Genomic DNA, 17,503 nt, shown 5'->3' with positions numbered 1-17,503 from the left:
GTTTTTTTTTAATGTGAATTTGAATTCTGTTCTACATTTTTCTTCTGCTTTGTCTGAGACTCTCTGTTGTTTTCCCAGTCAGGACAGTCATTGGTGGTAGCTGGGCACCATCTAGTTCTTCTGGTCTCAGGCTGGTGGAGTCTCTGGTTGATTTGGCCCTTTAGTCCTTTGGGCTAGTATGTTCCTTGTGTCTTTGGTTTTCTTCATTCTTCTTTGCTTTGAGTGGGATGGGACCAGTAGATGTATCTTAGATGGCAGCTCACAAGCTTTTAAGACCCCAGATGCTACTCACCAAAGTGGGATGTAGAACATTTTCTTCATAAACTTTGTTGTGCCAATTGACCTAGATGCCCCCCAAAACTATGGTCCCCAGGCCCCAGCCCCTGCTACCCTGACCCTCAAAGTGTTTAGATGTATCTAGGAAACTTCTTAGCTTTTGCTTTGGTCCAGTTGTGTTGACTTCCCCTGTATTGTGTGTTGTCCTTCCCTTCACAAAAGTTGACCCTTGTATACTATCTAGTTAATGATTCCCCCTCTCCCTCCCTCCCAACCCTGTAATCATCAAAGAATTTTTTTTTCAGTGTTTAAACACTTTCATGAGTTCTTATAATAGCGGTCTCATACAATATTTGTCTTTTTGTAACTGACTTATTTTGCTCAGCACAATGCCCTCCAGATTTATCCATGTTGTGAGATGTTTCATGAATTCATCATTGTTCTTTATTGTTGCATAGTATTCAGTTGTGTGTGTATGTACCATAATTTGTTTATCCATTCCTCTGTTGATGGGCATTTAGGTTGTTTCCATCTTTTTGCTATTGTGAACAATGCTGCAATGAACATGGGTATGCATATGTCTATTTGTGTGATGGCTGTTATTTCTCTTGGGTGTATTCCTAGGAGTGGGATTGCTGGATGGTATGGTATTGTATTTCTATTTCTAGCTTTTTAAGGAAGTGTCATATCTTTTTCCAAAATGGTTGTACCATTTCACATTCCCACCAGCAGCACATAAGAGTTCCAATCTCCCCACAACCTCTCCAACATTTATTATTTTGTGTTTTTTGGATTAGTGCCAGCCTTGTTGGAGTCAGATGGTATTTTATTGTAGTTTTGATTTGCATTTCTCTAATGGCTAATGATCGTGAGCATTTCCTCATGTGTATTTTAGCCTCCTGAATGTCTTCTTGAATAAAGTGTTCATATCCTTTGCCCATTTTTTAACTGGATTATTTGTCTTTTTGTCGTTGAGGTGTTTCAGTATGTTTTAGATTTTAGAGATTACGCCCTTATCGGATATGTCATAGCCAAAATTTTTTTCCCAGTCTGTAGGTTCTGTTTTTACTCTTTTGATGAAGTCTTTTGATGAGCATAAGTGTTTGGTTTTTAGTAGCTCCCATTTATCTAGTTTTCTCTTCTGGTGTTTGCATATTATTAGTTATGGTTTGTATACTATTTATGCCATGTATTAAGGCCCCTAGCATTTGTTCCTGTTTTTTTCTGGAAGCATTCTTGTTTACCTCAAGGAGGAGATAAGTCATCCAATAGCATCAGTATTTAATGTTATTCTGAAAATCTACGCAATTAGGTAAGAGGGTGATTCTAGAAGTTTAAAGATTGGAAAAGAGGTAAATCATCAATATTTTAGAGATGGTATATAATTGCATACCTGGAAAACCCAAGAAAATCAAATGAAAAAAAAGATTACAGACACAGAGATAATCAGTAAAGTTGCAAATACGAAATTAATATGTAGAACCCAATAGCCTCCAAATAGGCAGCAACTTGTTAGGAGACATAATAGCAGAAGAGACCGCATTTACCATACCAATAACAAAGATGAAAGATATACGCTTAAATTTAATGTGAAACAGATACATGAAAAAGACTAAAATGATTCTGAGAGGCACAGAGAAGACTCAGACAAGTGGAAAGGCAGATTGTGTTCTTGGATAGGAAAACTCAACATCCTAAGAATCTCACCAGGTTCGTTTATGAATTTAAGGTAACCCTCACTTTTTTTTGGAACTAGCCCTTTGATTTTAAAGTTCATGTGAAAAAATAAACAGGAAAGAATAGCTAGGAAAATTCTACAAAGAAGAATAATGAGGGAGAGAATAACTCTACCAAATTTTAAAATATATTACAAGACTACAATTATTTAAACAGATTAGAAACATCAACTGAGTGTATTTGAAAAAGAAATTCAAGAAGTAGATCCACCCTCTACACACCAAAAAGAACATTGAAGAGGAAATCACCAAATCAATACCATTTACAGTACCCCCAGAAAGATAAAATACTAAGGAATAAATCTTACCAGAGATGTAAAAGACTTATACAAAGAAAACTGCAGAACACTTTTGCAAGAAACCAAAAGAGACCTACATAAGTGGAAAAACATACCTTGCTAATGGATAGGAAGACTTAACATTATAAAAATGTCTACTCTACCAGAAGCAATCTATAGATTTAATGCAATTCCATCCAAATTCCAATGACATTCTTTAATGAGATGGAGAAACAAATCACCAACTTCATATAGAAGGGAAAGAGGCCTTGGATAAGTAAAGCATTACTGAAAAAGAAGAACAAAGTGGGAAGCCTCATTCTACCTGATTTTAGAACCTATTATACTGCCAGAGTAGTCAAAACAGTCTGGTACTGGTACAACAACAGATACATAAACCAATGGAACAGAATTGAGAATCCAGACATAAATCCATCCACATATGAGCAGCTGATATTTGACAAAGGCCCCAAATCAGTTAAATGGGGGAAAAGACAGTCTTTTTAACAAATGGTGCTGGCATAACTGGATATCCATCTGCAAAAAAATGAAACAAGACCCATACCTCACACCATGCACAAAAACAAACTCAAAATGGATCAAAAACCTAAATATAAAATCTAAAACGATAAAGATCATGGAAGAAAAAATAGAGACAACGTTAGGAGCCCTAATACATGGCATAAACAGTATACAAAACATTATTAACAATGCAGAAGAAAAACTAGATAACTGGGAGCTCCTAAATATCAAACACCTGTGCTCATCCAAAGACTTCATCAAAAGAGTAAAAAGATTGCCTACAGATTAGGAAAAAGTTTTTAACTGTGACTTCTGATCAGTGCCTGATCTCTAAAATCTACATGATACAGCAAAAACTCAACTACAAAAAGACAAATAACCCAATTAAAAAATGGGCAAAAGATATGAACAGACACTTCACTAAAGAAGACATTCAGGTAGCTAACAGATACATGAGGAAATGTTCACAATCATTAGCCATTAGAGAAAAGCAAATCAAAACTACAATGAGATTCCATCTCACTCCAACAAGGCTGGCATTAATCCAAAAAACACAAAATGATAAATGTTGGAGAGGTTGTGGAGAGGCTGGAACACTTACACTGCTGGTGGGAATGTCAAATGGTACAACCACTTTGGAAATAGATTTAGCGCTTCCTTAAAAAGATAGAAATAGAACTACCATACACTCCAGGAATCTTACTCCTTGGAATATATCCTAGAGAAATAAGAGCCTTTATACGAACAGATATATGCACAGCCATGTTTATTACAGCATTGTTTATAATAGCAAAAAGATGGAAGCAACCAAGGTGCCCATCAATGGATGAATGGATAAATAAATTATGGGATATTCACACAATGGAATACTACACAGAGATAAAGAACAATGATGAATATGTGAAACATTTCATCACATGGAAGAATCTGGAAGGCATTATGCTGAGTGATGTTAGTCAGTTGCAAAAGGGCAAATATTGTATAAGACTACTATTATAAGAACTGGAGAAATAGTTTAAAGAGAGAGTATTCTTTGATGGTAATGAGAGCGGGGAGCGAGCGAGGGAGGGAAAGGAGCATTCACTAATTAGATAGTAGATAAGAACTACTTTAGGTGAAGGGAAAGACAACAGACAATACAGGCAAGGTCAGCACAACTGGACTAAACCAAAAGCAAAGAAGTTTCCTGAATAAACTGAATGCTTCAAAGGCCAGCGTAGCAGGGGCAGGAGTTTGGGGACCATGGTTTAAGGGGACATCTAAGTCAATTGGCATAATAAAATCTATTAAGAAAACATTCTGCATCCCGCTTTGGAGAATGGTGTCTGGGGTCTTAAATGCTAGCAAGCAGCCAGCTAAGATGCATCAATTGGTCTCAACCCACCTGGATCAAAGGAGAATGAAGAACACCAAGGACACAAGGTAATTATGAGCCCAAGAGTCAGAAAGGGCCACATAAACCAGAGACTACATCAGCTTGAGACCAGAAGAACTAGATGTTGCCCAGCTACAACCCATGACTGCCCTGACAGGGAACACAAGAGAGAACCCCTGAGGGAGCAGAAGAGCAGTGGGATGCAGACACCCAAATTCTCATAAAAAGACCAGACTTAATGGCCTAGCTGAGACTAGAAGGACCCTGGTGATCATGACCCCCAGACCTGTTAGCTCAAGACAGGAACCATTCCCAATGCCAACTCTTCAGACAGGGATTGGACTGGACGATGGAATAGAAAAAGATGCTGGTGAAGAATGAGCTTCTTGGATCAAGTAGACACATGAGACTATGTGGCCAGCTCCTATCTGTAGGAGAGATCAGAGGGCAGAGGAGGTCAGAAGCTGGCAGAACATACACGAAAAGAGAGAGTGGAGGGAAGGAGCGGGCTGTCTCATTAGGGGGAGAGCAATTAGGGGTATATAGCAAGGTGTATATAAATTATTGTATGAGAGACTGACTTAATTTGTAAACTTTCACTTAAAGCACAATAAAAATAAAAAAAACATAGATCCAGTATACATGGAAATTTACTGTATAATAAAGATGGAATTTCAAATCAATGGGGGGAAAATGAGGATCATTCAAATAATGGAATTTGGGGAACTGGGAGGCTAATCTGGAAAAAAAGTGAAATTGGAGCTATACCTCTCATATCAAAATAAATTCTAGATGGATCAAAGACTTAAATCTGGGAAAAGAAACCCATAAAAAGCAAGAGAGGATTTTTTTATAACCTCAGAGTGACAAAGGCCTTTCAAAGTCTGACACAAAACCCAGAAGCCATAAAATATCACTGACAAATTTCAATCAGCAGCGATAAGTGGGAGGCAAAGACAGGAAATGAAAATGCAGGGACAACAAGGACAAGAATGACACTGTTAACATGATTTGTAGCAAGAGAGTTGATCTCATATGGCGCAGCTGGGAGCAAGTACAGACGACTCAAAATGAGGGTAAAAATTGATAGAAGGAAACTGACATACCAACAAACCAAACCAAACCAAACCAAACCAAACCAAACCAAACCAAACCAAACCAAACCAAAACCCAAACAAACAAATGCCAGTTGCCGTTGAATAGATTCTGACTCATGGCCACGCCGTGTGTGCAGAGTAGAATTGCTCCATAGGGTTTTCAAGGCTGTGACTTTTCAGAAGTAGGTTGCCAGGCCTGTCTTCCCAGGTGCCTCTGGGCGGGTTTGAACCACAGTCTTCCGTTTAGTAGCTGATCACTTAATTGTTTATACTATCCAGGGACTGTCACCTGCACAGAGTTTATCTAAATGTTTTTTGTTAGGATTTCATGCTGGGTACTAACAAAACCAAAAGACAGCTTCCTGGTCAACTGACCAGAGGAGATCTATATTTATACCCATTCCAAAGAAAGGTGATCCAACAGAATGCAGAAATTATTGAACAATATCATTAATACCACACACAAGTAAAATTTTGCTGAAGATCATTCAAAAGTGGGTGCAGCAGTACATTGACAGGGAACTTCCAGAAATTCAAGCCAGATTCAGAAGACCACACATAACAAGGGATATCATTGCTGATGTCAGACGGATCCTGGCTGAAAGCAGAGAATACCAGAAAGATGCTTATCTGTGGTTTATTGGCTATGCAAAGGCATTAGACTATGTGGATCATAACAAAGTATGGATAACATTGCAAAGAATGGGAATTCCAGAACATTTAATTGTGCTCACGAGGAACCTGTACTTAGGCCAAGAGGCAACAGTTTGAACAGAACAAGGGGATACTGTGTGGTTCAACGTCAGGAAACGGGTATTCAGGGTTGTGTCCTTTCACCATACTTATTCAGTCTGTACGCTGAGCAAATAATCTGAGAAACTGGACTGTATGAAGAAGAATGAGGCATTATGACTGGAGAAAGTCTAACAACCTGCAATATGCACATGATACAACCTTGCTTGCTGAAAGTGAAGAGGACTTGAAGAACTTACCGATAAAGATCAAAGACTACAACCTTCAGTATGGGCTGCACCTCAACATAAAGAAAACAAAAATCCTCACAACTGGACCAATAAGCAACACATGATAAATGGAGAAAATACTGAAGTTGTCAAGGATTTCATTTTACTTGGATCCACGATCAACACCCATGGAAGCAGCAGTCAAGAAAACAGACGTATTGCATTGGGCAAATCTCCTGCAAAAGACCTCTTTTAGATGTTAAAAAGCAAAGATGTCACTTTGAGAACTAAGGTGTGTGTGTCTGACCCAAATCATGGTATTTTCATTTACCTCACATGCATGTGAAAGCTGGACAATGAATAAGGAAGACCACAGAAGAATTGATGCCTTTGAATTATGGTGTTGGGAAAGAATATTGAATATACCATGGATTGCCAGAAGAACGAACAAATCTGTCTTAGAAGAAGTACATCCAGAATGATATCACGCTTGGTAAAGCAGAAGGTCAGTGAAAAAGAGGAAGACCCTCAGCGAGATGGATTGACACAGTGGCTGCAGCAATGGGCTCAGGCATAAAGAAGATTGTGAGGATAGCTCAGGACCGGGCAGTGTTTTGTTCTGCTGTACACAGGGTCACTATGAGTTGGAACCGACTCGATGGCACCTAACAACAACAACAAAACCATCCCCTAGTTGGTAAATGTCATTAGGTGTTTGATGAGCCATAGCTGGTGCTCCTTGTCTTATAAAAGAGGAAGACAAGAAAACAAATGAAGTAAATCATTATTGAAAACCTGAGACAAGGAAGAATTACCCAGAGCACACAGAGCACTTACAACCAACAGGCGATTACAAAGAACAGAAAGATCTAGCATCAACTTATATCAACACACTTGCATTAAAAACCCCAATAAAGTAGATTGCAATGCTGATAATTCAGAGTTATTGGCAAATTAAACTGTAAAAGTAAACAGCCAAGAGGGTGTCAGAAACCAGGAGAGAACTCCACAGCTGAGACAATTCCATTTCTTCTCTGGGTCTTTCCAAACTGGAGCCCAGTGGATGAGGCCCTGCCTTGCTGGGGCCAAGTCTGGGAAGATGAGAGATGGCAGCTGCTTTGGGGCTGGGCCTGTTGAGAAAAGCAGCTTGAGAAACAATGATGAGGACATAGATGCCAGGGATGGAGAGAGCCAATGGATGGAGTTTGGGCTCCTGATATTTTTAGAGTTTGTTAGCACCAGCAAACAGATATCTGTTCTTGACCTAAGCTTCTTCAAATTGGGTATCTGTCACTTGGGGCCAAAGGATCTTAGCTAGGAACTTGTTCGCAGTCTGGTGGTATCTCAGTTTTAGGCTTGAGGCAGACACAAGGGAAATGGCTCTTTCAAGGTTGTCCATTGTTGAGAGAGGAGGCAACTCCTGACTCAGTTCAAGGCCTTTTCCCTGTGACACAGCACACCCGTTTGCTTCTAAGGAAGGGAACCTGTACGTGTTACTGAGATGGCTCCTGGGGTACCTCTGGGGAACCTCAATATGTGGTAATATATTCACACAATGTAAACTATCTAGGTGTGAAAATGGCTTTCAGCTGCATGACTCCCCGTAGAAGAATCTCACAAATATAGCTTAAGCAAAAAAGCCAAGTTGCAGAGGGTTTTACGTGGAATGACGCATTTGTTTAAAGGTTAAACATATACAAAATAATGCTTGGAGATACATACATTTGCGGTGAAATAAAAATAAATGCCTGGGAATGATGAATAACAAATTCAAGATAATGACCAGCTCTGAAGGTGGAGAGGACAGCCATGATCTGGGAGGCTTTCGGAAGGAACGTCAAAAGCACTGGTTTAAGGTTTAAATTTTTAAAGCCTGATGGTGGGTGCATGAGTGTCCATCAAACTGTTTATATTTTTCTGTAATTTTAAAGATTATGCCCAATGGTAACCACTGTTACATTTGGTGTGTCTTTACAGTATTTTTCCCATGTGAGTATAAAATACACATATCATACATATGTGTATACCATAACAAATATGCTTTAAAAAAAAATACAGTGTTTTTACTAAATTTAAATCCTCGTAGTTGCTCAGAGGTCTTGCTCTAGACTGATTACTGGACCAGAAGCCTATCCAATGCAACGGATGGCCGTTCATGGCATAAATCATCAGCAAACTTCAGATACTTCATTTTTGTGTATTGTTTACCAGGCCAGCTCTAGGCAAATGTAGATCAGTTGATATCTGGAAAAAAAACAATATGAAATGATATTCATCTTGGCAAACTCAGATCTAAAGGAGTGTCAGTATCCGATACTCCTTTCAGATTTTCCCCTGGAAAACTCAACCTATTTCCAAATGGTAAAACTAGCTGCCCTTTTCAATCTGCATCTATGCCACTTTGGATTTACCAAGAGATTTCTTTCTAAAGATTCCCATTCATGCCAATATGCATGAGGTCAGCTTTAATTCGTGCCACAGATGAGTCCAGGGGAAGCTGCATAAAAGCGAAACTTTTAGAAATTCAGTGTCTTTCCCCCATTGATTTACATTATAATTTCAGATGCCTTAATTCCATCTTAGAAGCCTTTCAGTAAAAGGTGGAAATAGCCAATAACACTCTAGCTACAAAAATATATTTAAATGACTAATGATCTGTCGGAAGCTCTTGAATTGCTTCAAGTTCATTTTTAATGAAATCCTTTTCTAATATATGTATTTATAGCCCCTATTCACCGAGTCCCATTCACTAAACTCATCCACACACAAATACCCATCTAATTACGGTAACATAGGCCTGTTATCAGCCAGGTTCTTTCCTGTTACACACAATAGCCTGCTATGTGAAGCGATGTGCTGAGCTGGGCTTATGGTGTGCTCCTGCAGGCCCAGGAGATTAGCAGAAAAATGTGCAACTTCTCTTTTTTGGTGGAAATCCAAGTTTTCATTGGATTTGACTTGACCATGAGTTTGAAGAACATTCCCCGGTCAAGTTCCTCTCTTTGCAATGATTCTGGGAATACTGGGGAAGGAATGGGCTGTTCTAGCACGAGGAGGCATTCTGGCCAAGGTGAAAAGACTGGGAAGCAGGGGTAGAGTGGAGCAGATCCCTGCACCAGGTGGGACTGGATTAGCTGTCCAGAAACTGCGTGAGTCCACGCAGGAGATGGATGTCAGGCTTGGACTGGTAGGGAGAAGCACTCAGTTCAGGGCCAGGCCTTGGGAGGGAGGCTGGGGTCAGAGTGGACCTTGGGACCTTGTGCACAAGGCCTCTGAGCACCTCATAACAGAAATAATAGTAATAACAATAAAACGCTTGAATGCCTGCTGTCTTAGGCTGGGTTCTCTAGAGAAGCAAAACCAGTATAGCATATAAATATCTGTATAGAGAGATTTATATCAAGGAAATGGCTCATGTGGTTGTAGAGACTGGAATGTCCCAAATCTATGGGTCAGCCTGGGGACTTCTCCTGATTCACAGGGGCTGGTGAACCCAAGATTGGCAGGTCAGACAGCAGGGCTCTGACTCACAGGCCATGAAGACCAACAAATCCCAAGATCAGCAGGCAAGACAGCAGGTAAGCTGCTAGCTCAAGTCTCAAGAACCAGAGGTCAGACGAACAAGAGCCAGCTGCAGGATCCAGAGAGAACAAAAGCCTGAGAGCTTTGTCAGAGAGTCCACCTATACTGGATGCAGGCCACACCCCCAAGGAAACTCCCTTTCAACTGACTCGGTACTCACAGCAGATCCCATCATGGAGGCGATCATATTATATTAAGTCTCATCACAGAAATGATCATGTCATCATATGACTGCCAAACTACATCATAACTGCCAAACCACTGGGAATCATGGCCCAGGCAAGCTGACACACAACCTTAACCATCACACCCACTATGTCCTAGACACTTGTCTAAATGCTCTACATATTCTAGAATGGGGTTCCGAAACCGCTGCTGAGAGAAGGATTAATGTGAAAGTAACTTATTAGGAAATAAGCCCAGGAAAAACCCATGGGGGGGCTGGAGAAATGAGACTGGGAAGGGAAGAAGACCAGACACACAGAATTGAGCTGAGTGTACCCCAGTTCCCCCCAACTGTCCATTGTTACTGAAAAGCTGCCCTAGGAGCAAATAGATTCCTTGATTCCTCTACACTGCAAGGTTGCCGCGTGTGCGCTTGGCAGGTGCCAGCAGGAGGGGGCAGGCCTCTAACAAAGAGACAGCAAGTGTGAGGGTCAGGTTTGCATGTTGCTATGAGGCGGAACAGTTTTCAGCAGAGCTTCCAGACTGAAACTGACTAGGAATAAAGGCTTGGCAATCTACTTCCAAAAACCAGCCAATGAAATGGATCACAATGGTCTGATCCACAACTATTTATGGGATGGTGCAGGACTGGGCAGGTTTTCGTTCCGCTGGGCATAGGGTCACCGTGAAGTGGGGGCCTATTCAATGGCAGCTAACAATAACAGTGACAGGTCTGCTAAAAACCCACTGCTGTCAAGTTGATTCCGACTCATAGTGACCCTATAGGACAGGGTAGAACTGCCCCATAGAGTTTCCAAGGAGCACCTGGTGGATTCAAACTGCCGATCTCTTGGTTAGCAGCCGTAGCACTTGATCACTATGCCACCAGGGTTTCCACAGGCCTGTTACAGGTGTAATAATTCATTAACCTTATGACAAACTTATGACATAAACCCCCCAAACCAAATCCATGGCTGTCGAGTCTATTTCAATTCACAGTGACCCTACAGAACAGAGTAGAACTGCCCATAGGGTCTCCAAGGCTGTAATCTATGGAAGCAGGCTGTCCCATCTTTCTCCCCCACAGCAGCTGGTGGGCTTGAACAACCGACCTTTCAGTTAGCAGCCAAATGCTTTAGCCTCTGCGCCACTTGGGCTCCTAAACTTATGACATAAGTACTATAATTAGTCTCCTTGTCCTCAGTGTCCTCATTCAGGAAATAGGGATAATTATAAACTTACTACACAGGTACTATAATTATCCCCCAGATGAAGACACTGAGGACAAGGTAATTAGTGACAGTAACTCAGAGTTAGGAAACTGAACTGGCATACAGATGCAGGTGGCCTGACCCCAATTCAGAGGTCTTGACCATGGCTTTGGAAGAAAGACGTGAAATATCCTGTTAAGCTACAGGTAACCTGTTATGGAAGCAGACTGCCACATCCTTCTCCCCCAGAGTGGCTAGTGGGTTGGAACCACCCACCTTTCAGTTAGCAGCTCGGCGTTTAACCACTGCACCACCGGGGCTCCTTAAAGGGAGTAATAACAACACAGTTATCACAGTTAGGCTGAGTTAATTGAAAAATGGGACAAGGATGGGGCAAGAGAGGCAGGGAAATGTAGCTGAAAATAAGAGACAGAGGAGAAATCTTGGGGGGGGGGGTCGGTGCTGACCAGGGTGTTATCCAGTCTAGTCAGCTGCGGAGGGACTGCAGCAGGGACGATCCCGCGGAGAGGGTCGTCTTCCTCACGCCCCTCAAACATGCGGTCTGGGCAGCTGCCGGCTTCACCTAGGCTGGAATGAACCCAGTGAATCCAATTCATCAAGAGACTTGAGGATGCGCAAGGCTCAGATGCCACAGTGCCCGAAGTGGCCGCCAGAGGGCGCGCCAGTCTCGGATACCAAGCTGGTCGCGTTATCCGAGGGATGCGCGAACGAAGGGACCACCCCCTCCAGGCTGTCTCCGGGAAGCGGCTCTGGAAACTCCGGGAGGTGGCAGCACCGGGAGTGTTCCCTCAGAGGTTGCCAGCTCAGCCTCACGTTTTAGAGCCCCCTCCCCCCCCAACACCCCCTTTTCCTGCTTTCTGGCACCGTGGTGAGATTTAGATCATAGGGCGCTCCATCTCCATATCCTGGTAAAAAGTCTGACTGTGCAGGGGTGAGGAATTGGCTCTGCTGGGGTCCTTAAAGTACGTAAATTGGCAGAAGTAAACAAAATCTGAAGGCGGCTTCTTAAATTGAAAACTGGGCCGTGCTTCCTCTGTTTGCTTTGGTTTGAATGCACTCGGTTGGGGGGGAGGGAGGCGAAAGGATGTGTCACCACACAGAGTGAAAGAAAGCACCACCCTCCCCCAGGCCCCAAGCACCTTAAAGGCAAGCTTTGCTATTGCCTCCACACACCAAGTGGTTCTCCGCATGGAATTACCGCTCCCCCCCTCACCACCTCCCCGCCATGTAAAGCAGGCCCCTGCTGAAGGGCGCCCTCTGAACACCGGCATCAGTCGGAGCCCACCGGCCTGCCCAGGGGCCTCCATCCACCGAGGGCAATGCCCGGGAGACACACCTGGCAGAGGCCGAGGCCAAGGCCTGTCTGTACCCAGGCCGAGGGCAATGCCTGGGAGACACACCTGGCAGAGGCCGAGGCCAAGGCCTGTCTGTACCCAGGAGCCCTTATGGAGGGGGCACGGCCGCATGGCCTCCACCCTTGCTGCTAACCACGGCCTCCAGATTACCTTTGCTGGATTAGGGATGGCCCTTCCTTCCCCCATTTGGAAATGCAGGTCGTAGTCTACCTGGAGTACCGATGGCCAAGCCCTGGACTGGAAATCTCAGAGCTAGTTTGACTAGGAGAGGGGCTTAAAACAAATTATGTCATTTGGCAGGGGAGGAGGGGGGCATTCATGTCCTGGAGTGAGAGTTGACCTTGCCGGGTTCACACACCTAATCAAATATAGTTAAAAAACATACGGCCAAATCGATTGAACCAATAGTCCAAAGGTTTTAGTCATGGCGGCTGTGCGGCTGTGTCCGCCCTGTTAGACGGGGGAGGAGTCCAGCCCTCCATGTGTAAAAAGGAGAAGTGATGTGTGTGGTGTAATATGAGGCGATTAAAGAGCAATAATCTGAGTGCCCAGACCTGCCTCGGCCAATAAAATGCTGCAGGAGACCCAGTCCTGGAAACTTAAGGGCCTCAGTTTTCTCATAGGGAAATGGACACCGACTCCTAGGACTGGAGAGCGTTTCCCTTAGGAGTTAGAACTGCTTAATATCAAGACATTGAAATATTTTGTATATAAAACCATAGAAAATACTAGGAAATGTACGATAATCATAACCGATCTGAACACAGTCAGTTAACAATTCAGTCATTAACAGAAGGGAAACTCATAATAAGCCAGGAATAGAAGTATACGCCCCAAGATCATAACAACGTTTATACTAACAGTCAATGCCATTCTTTACATTTAAACAATAAAAGGGATTCTCATTAAAACAGGCAAAAGCCAGGATGCAGATTGCTTTAGAAGTTCTGGCCATTTTCATAAGAAAGCAGTTGGAGATAAGAATTTTTAACACTTGGAAAGGAGGAGACAGAATTATTATCTCCTTACTTGCAGATGTTAATGACTCAGTAGCTGGAAACTGAAGAAAATCAAATATTTTGTTAAGACGAAATAGTAGAACAAGGTAGCAGATACAAAAGAAATACATTACAGAAATATTTTTCTATGTGCCAACAATGACAAGCTGGAAAATGAAAAGGAGAATTCCCATTTGTAAACAACAAAGCGTGAAAAGCCAAAGAATAAATGTAAGAGAAAATGTATAGGAGTTCATGGGGAGAGAGTTTGAAAGTTTCACTGAGAAGCTTAAAAGGAAACTTTAATAATTAAAATATCAAATTGTGGACCTGGATGGTGTTGTTGTTGTTGGTGTTGTTGTTGTTACGTGCCATTGAGTTGATTCCGACTCTTAGCAACCCAATGTACAACGGGAGAAAATACCGCCCAGTCCTGCGCCATCCTCTCCATCGTTGCAATGTTTGAGCCCATCGTTGCAGCCACTGTCAGTCCATCTCGTTGAGGGTCTTCCTCTTTTCACTGACCCTTTGCCAAGTATAATTTCCTTCTCCAGGGAGACAAAGTCCTGCCATCCTCATTTCTAAGGAGCATTCTGGCTGCAGTTCTTCCAAGACAGATTTGTTCTTTCTTCTGGCAGTCCGTGGTATATTCAATATCCTTCGCCAACACTGTAATTCAAAGGCATCAATTCTTCTTTGGTCTTCCTTATTCATTGTCCAGCTTTCGCATGCATAAGAGACAATTAAAAACACTATGGCTTGGGTCAGGTGCAGCTTAGTCCTTAAAGTGACATCTTTGCTTTTTCATACTTGAAAGATCTTTTGCAGCAGATTTGCCCAATGCAATGCATTGTTTGATTTCTTGACTGCTGCTTGCCTCAGCATTGATTGCAGATCCAAGTAAAATGAAATCCTTGACAACTTCGATCTTTTCTCTGCTTATCGTGATGTTGCTTATTGGTCCAATTGTGAGGATTTTGTTTCCTTTATGTTGAGGTGTAATCCATACTGAAGGCTGTGGTCTTTGATCTTCATCAGTAAGTGCTTCAAGTCCTCTTCACTTTCAGCAAGCAAGATTCTGCCATGTGCATATCGCAGGTTTTAAATGAGTCTTCCTCCAATCCTGATGCCCCGTTTTTCTTCATATAGCCCAGCTTCATGGATTATTTCTCAGCATGTGAATTGAATAGGTATGGTGAAAGGATACAACCCTGACGTACACCTTTCCTGACTTTAAACCACGCGGCATCCCCTCGTTCTGTTTGAACTACTGCCTCATGGTCTATGTACAGGTTCCTCATAAGCACAATTAAGTGCTCTGGAATTCCCATTCTTTGCAACATTATTCATAATTTGTTATGATCCACACAGTCAAATGCTTTTGCATAGCCAATAAAACACAGGTGAACATCTTTCTGGTATTCTCTGCTTTCAGCCAGGATCCATCTGACATCAGCAATGATATCCCTTGTTCCACATCCTCTTCTGAATCCAGCTTGAATTTCTGGCAGTTGCCTGCCCATGTACTGCTGTAACAGCTTTTGAATGATTTTCTGCAAAATTTTACTTGTGTGTGATATTAATGATGTTGTTTGATAATTTCCACATTCTGTTGGATCACCATTCTTTGGAATGGGCACAAATATGGATCTCTTCCAGTCAGTCTTCCAAATTTCTTGGCATAGACGAGTGAGCACTTCCAGTGCTGCATCCATTTGTTGAAACATCTCAGTTGGTATTCTGTCAATTTCTGGAGCCTTGTTTTTCACCAATGCCTTCAGTGCAGCTTGGACTTCTTCCTTCAATACCAAAGTTTTTTGATTATATGCTACCTCCTGAAATGGTTGAAGGAAACTGTGGTGGCGTAGTGGTTAAGTGCTACAGCTGCTAACCAAAACGTCAGCAGTTTGAATCCACCAGGCACTCCTTGGAAACTCTATGGGGCAGTTCTACTCCATCCTATAGGGTCGCTATGAGTTGGAATCACTCGAACACAATGGGTTTGATTTTTTTGAAATGGTTGAATGTCAGCCAGTTGCTTTTCTTGCAGCAACTGTGTGTATTCCTTCCATCTGGACGTTGATGGGAAATCTGAAAAATGTAACAATATAAATTCTTTTGTAAATCATTCATAATTTTAAACAAGTTCTAATGAAAAATCTCAATGGGATTTTATGGGAAATTAATTAAATGATCCTAACTTCACATAATCTGGAAGAACAAACAAGTCAGAATATTTTCTTTAAGTTGTGGATAAACTTGCTATTAGATTAAAACATACTACAAAGCTATAGTAAATAGAACAATGTGAGCCTGGTAGGGGACTGATGGAGCAGTGGTAGAGAAAGTGTAACTCTAGAAATAAAGTTAACATTAATTAGGTTGGGTCATAAGAAATTCATGATGTTGAATAGTTTTGACATATAAAAACATCAGGTTCATAAGGTTCAGCATAATATATAACACATGGATGCTCTCATTTAGTTCGTAATGGGTGTTATTAGTTCAGAAGACTGAGCCTTTCTTTGTCTTAATTTTCTAGTCCACAAGACACTATGCAGCTAGTTGTATCCATGCTGCCTGATTAAAGGAGACATGAGACAATGTGGACATGCTGTGTGTGATTTATGTCCTTCCTTGGCCTGGCTGGTAAGACTGAGAAAGCTCTTTCAGGAATGTAGAATGTTGGAAGTTCTCAAACACACAGATTGTACTTAGACATTTATCTAGAACCCCAAAGCCCTCATTCCTCAATGTTCTCCCCAGATTCAGCCTGTCTTCCCTTGGGGCATCTGAAGGGGACAATGCTTTTGGTTCCTTCCATTACTAGGGCATCATAATAGGGCGCTGGTAGTCGTTCCCTTCCCACTGGACCTACTTGTCTTAGTTCATTAGTGCTACCTTAACAAAAAAAAAAAAAACCTTAACAAAACACCACAAAGTGGTGGCTAAAGAAACAGAAATCATTGTCTTACAGTTCTGAAGGTTAGAAGTCCAAATTCAGGGCATTGGATTTAGAGGAAGAACCTTCCTTGTTGGTAGCCCTGAGCATTCCTTGGCATTCCTTGGCTTGTGGATGGTTCCTCACATGGTGTCTTCCCCTTGTGTGCATGTCTCTCACTGTGAATTTTCTCGTTTTATAAGACACCACTCAAAAGGGATTAGGTTTAGAACTCACTCCAGGCCATCCACCCTCATTAACATAACAAAAGGAAAACCCTATGCCCAAACAGGGTCACATTTATTAATGATTTCAGCATAACTTCTCTGGGGACTCAATTCAATCCAAAACATAACCCTTGATCCTGTGTTTTTCTTGAATGTCCTGTTTTTTTTGGTTCTGCTTTTCAGAGGCCTGTTTTTCTTACATGCCTTTTATCTTGTGTCTGCTTTTTACTAAAAGACTATGAGATCTACTTATGGCTTTATTTTACTCCGATCACCTTCTACGTCTCAATGATGAATAGTCTTTTTAAAGGCACCACAGCAATTCTCCAGCACGTTCTCACTTGAGTAGAGATAACACCAAACACATTTAATCACCACCGCAGGCACTTGGTATATCTTTTATGTCTTCATTACAGGTTATACTTTTCTTTGCTATAAATGAATCTCTTTGTTCCATTTAATACTTTGAATTCTATTTCGTCTGAAATTAATTTTCTATCCTTGCTCTTTTTGCGTTTGCCAGATCTTGGCTCTTCTTATTTTTTCTTAACATTTATTTTTAACTTTGCAGTGTAAATTTTCAAGGTTTGTCTCTTCTAAGTAGTGTATAATTAGTTTCTATTTTAAACAAATAATGTGAGAGTTCTTCTTTAAAAACCTTTTTTATTGTTTGTTTTCTCATCACATAAATACAAGTTCAATATTGAAAATACCGATAAGCAAAAAGAAGAAAATAAAAATCACCCAGTTTTCACTC

The 17,503-nt window shown here is 41.6% G+C and overlaps 1 protein-coding gene across 1 annotated transcript in view; it reads left to right on the top strand.

Moving 5' to 3' along the window:
• The window catches only part of LOC126067355 (basic proline-rich protein-like), a 17,573-nt gene extending 4,829 nt beyond the window's left edge, over positions 1-12,744 (top strand). The window contains exons 3-4 of the mRNA XM_049869151.1: positions 11,826-12,093; positions 12,500-12,744. Of these exons, the coding sequence (XP_049725108.1) occupies positions 11,826-12,093; positions 12,500-12,744 (513 nt within the window). The remainder of the gene's footprint in view (positions 1-11,825; positions 12,094-12,499) is intronic.
• Positions 12,745-17,503: the final 4,759 nt, after the last annotated feature.

This window comes from Elephas maximus, chromosome 25 (assembly GCF_024166365.1).
Source record: "Elephas maximus indicus isolate mEleMax1 chromosome 25, mEleMax1 primary haplotype, whole genome shotgun sequence".
Taxonomy (NCBI): Eukaryota; Metazoa; Chordata; class Mammalia; order Proboscidea; family Elephantidae; genus Elephas; species Elephas maximus.
This window is presented reverse-complemented; position numbering and strand designations above follow the sequence as displayed.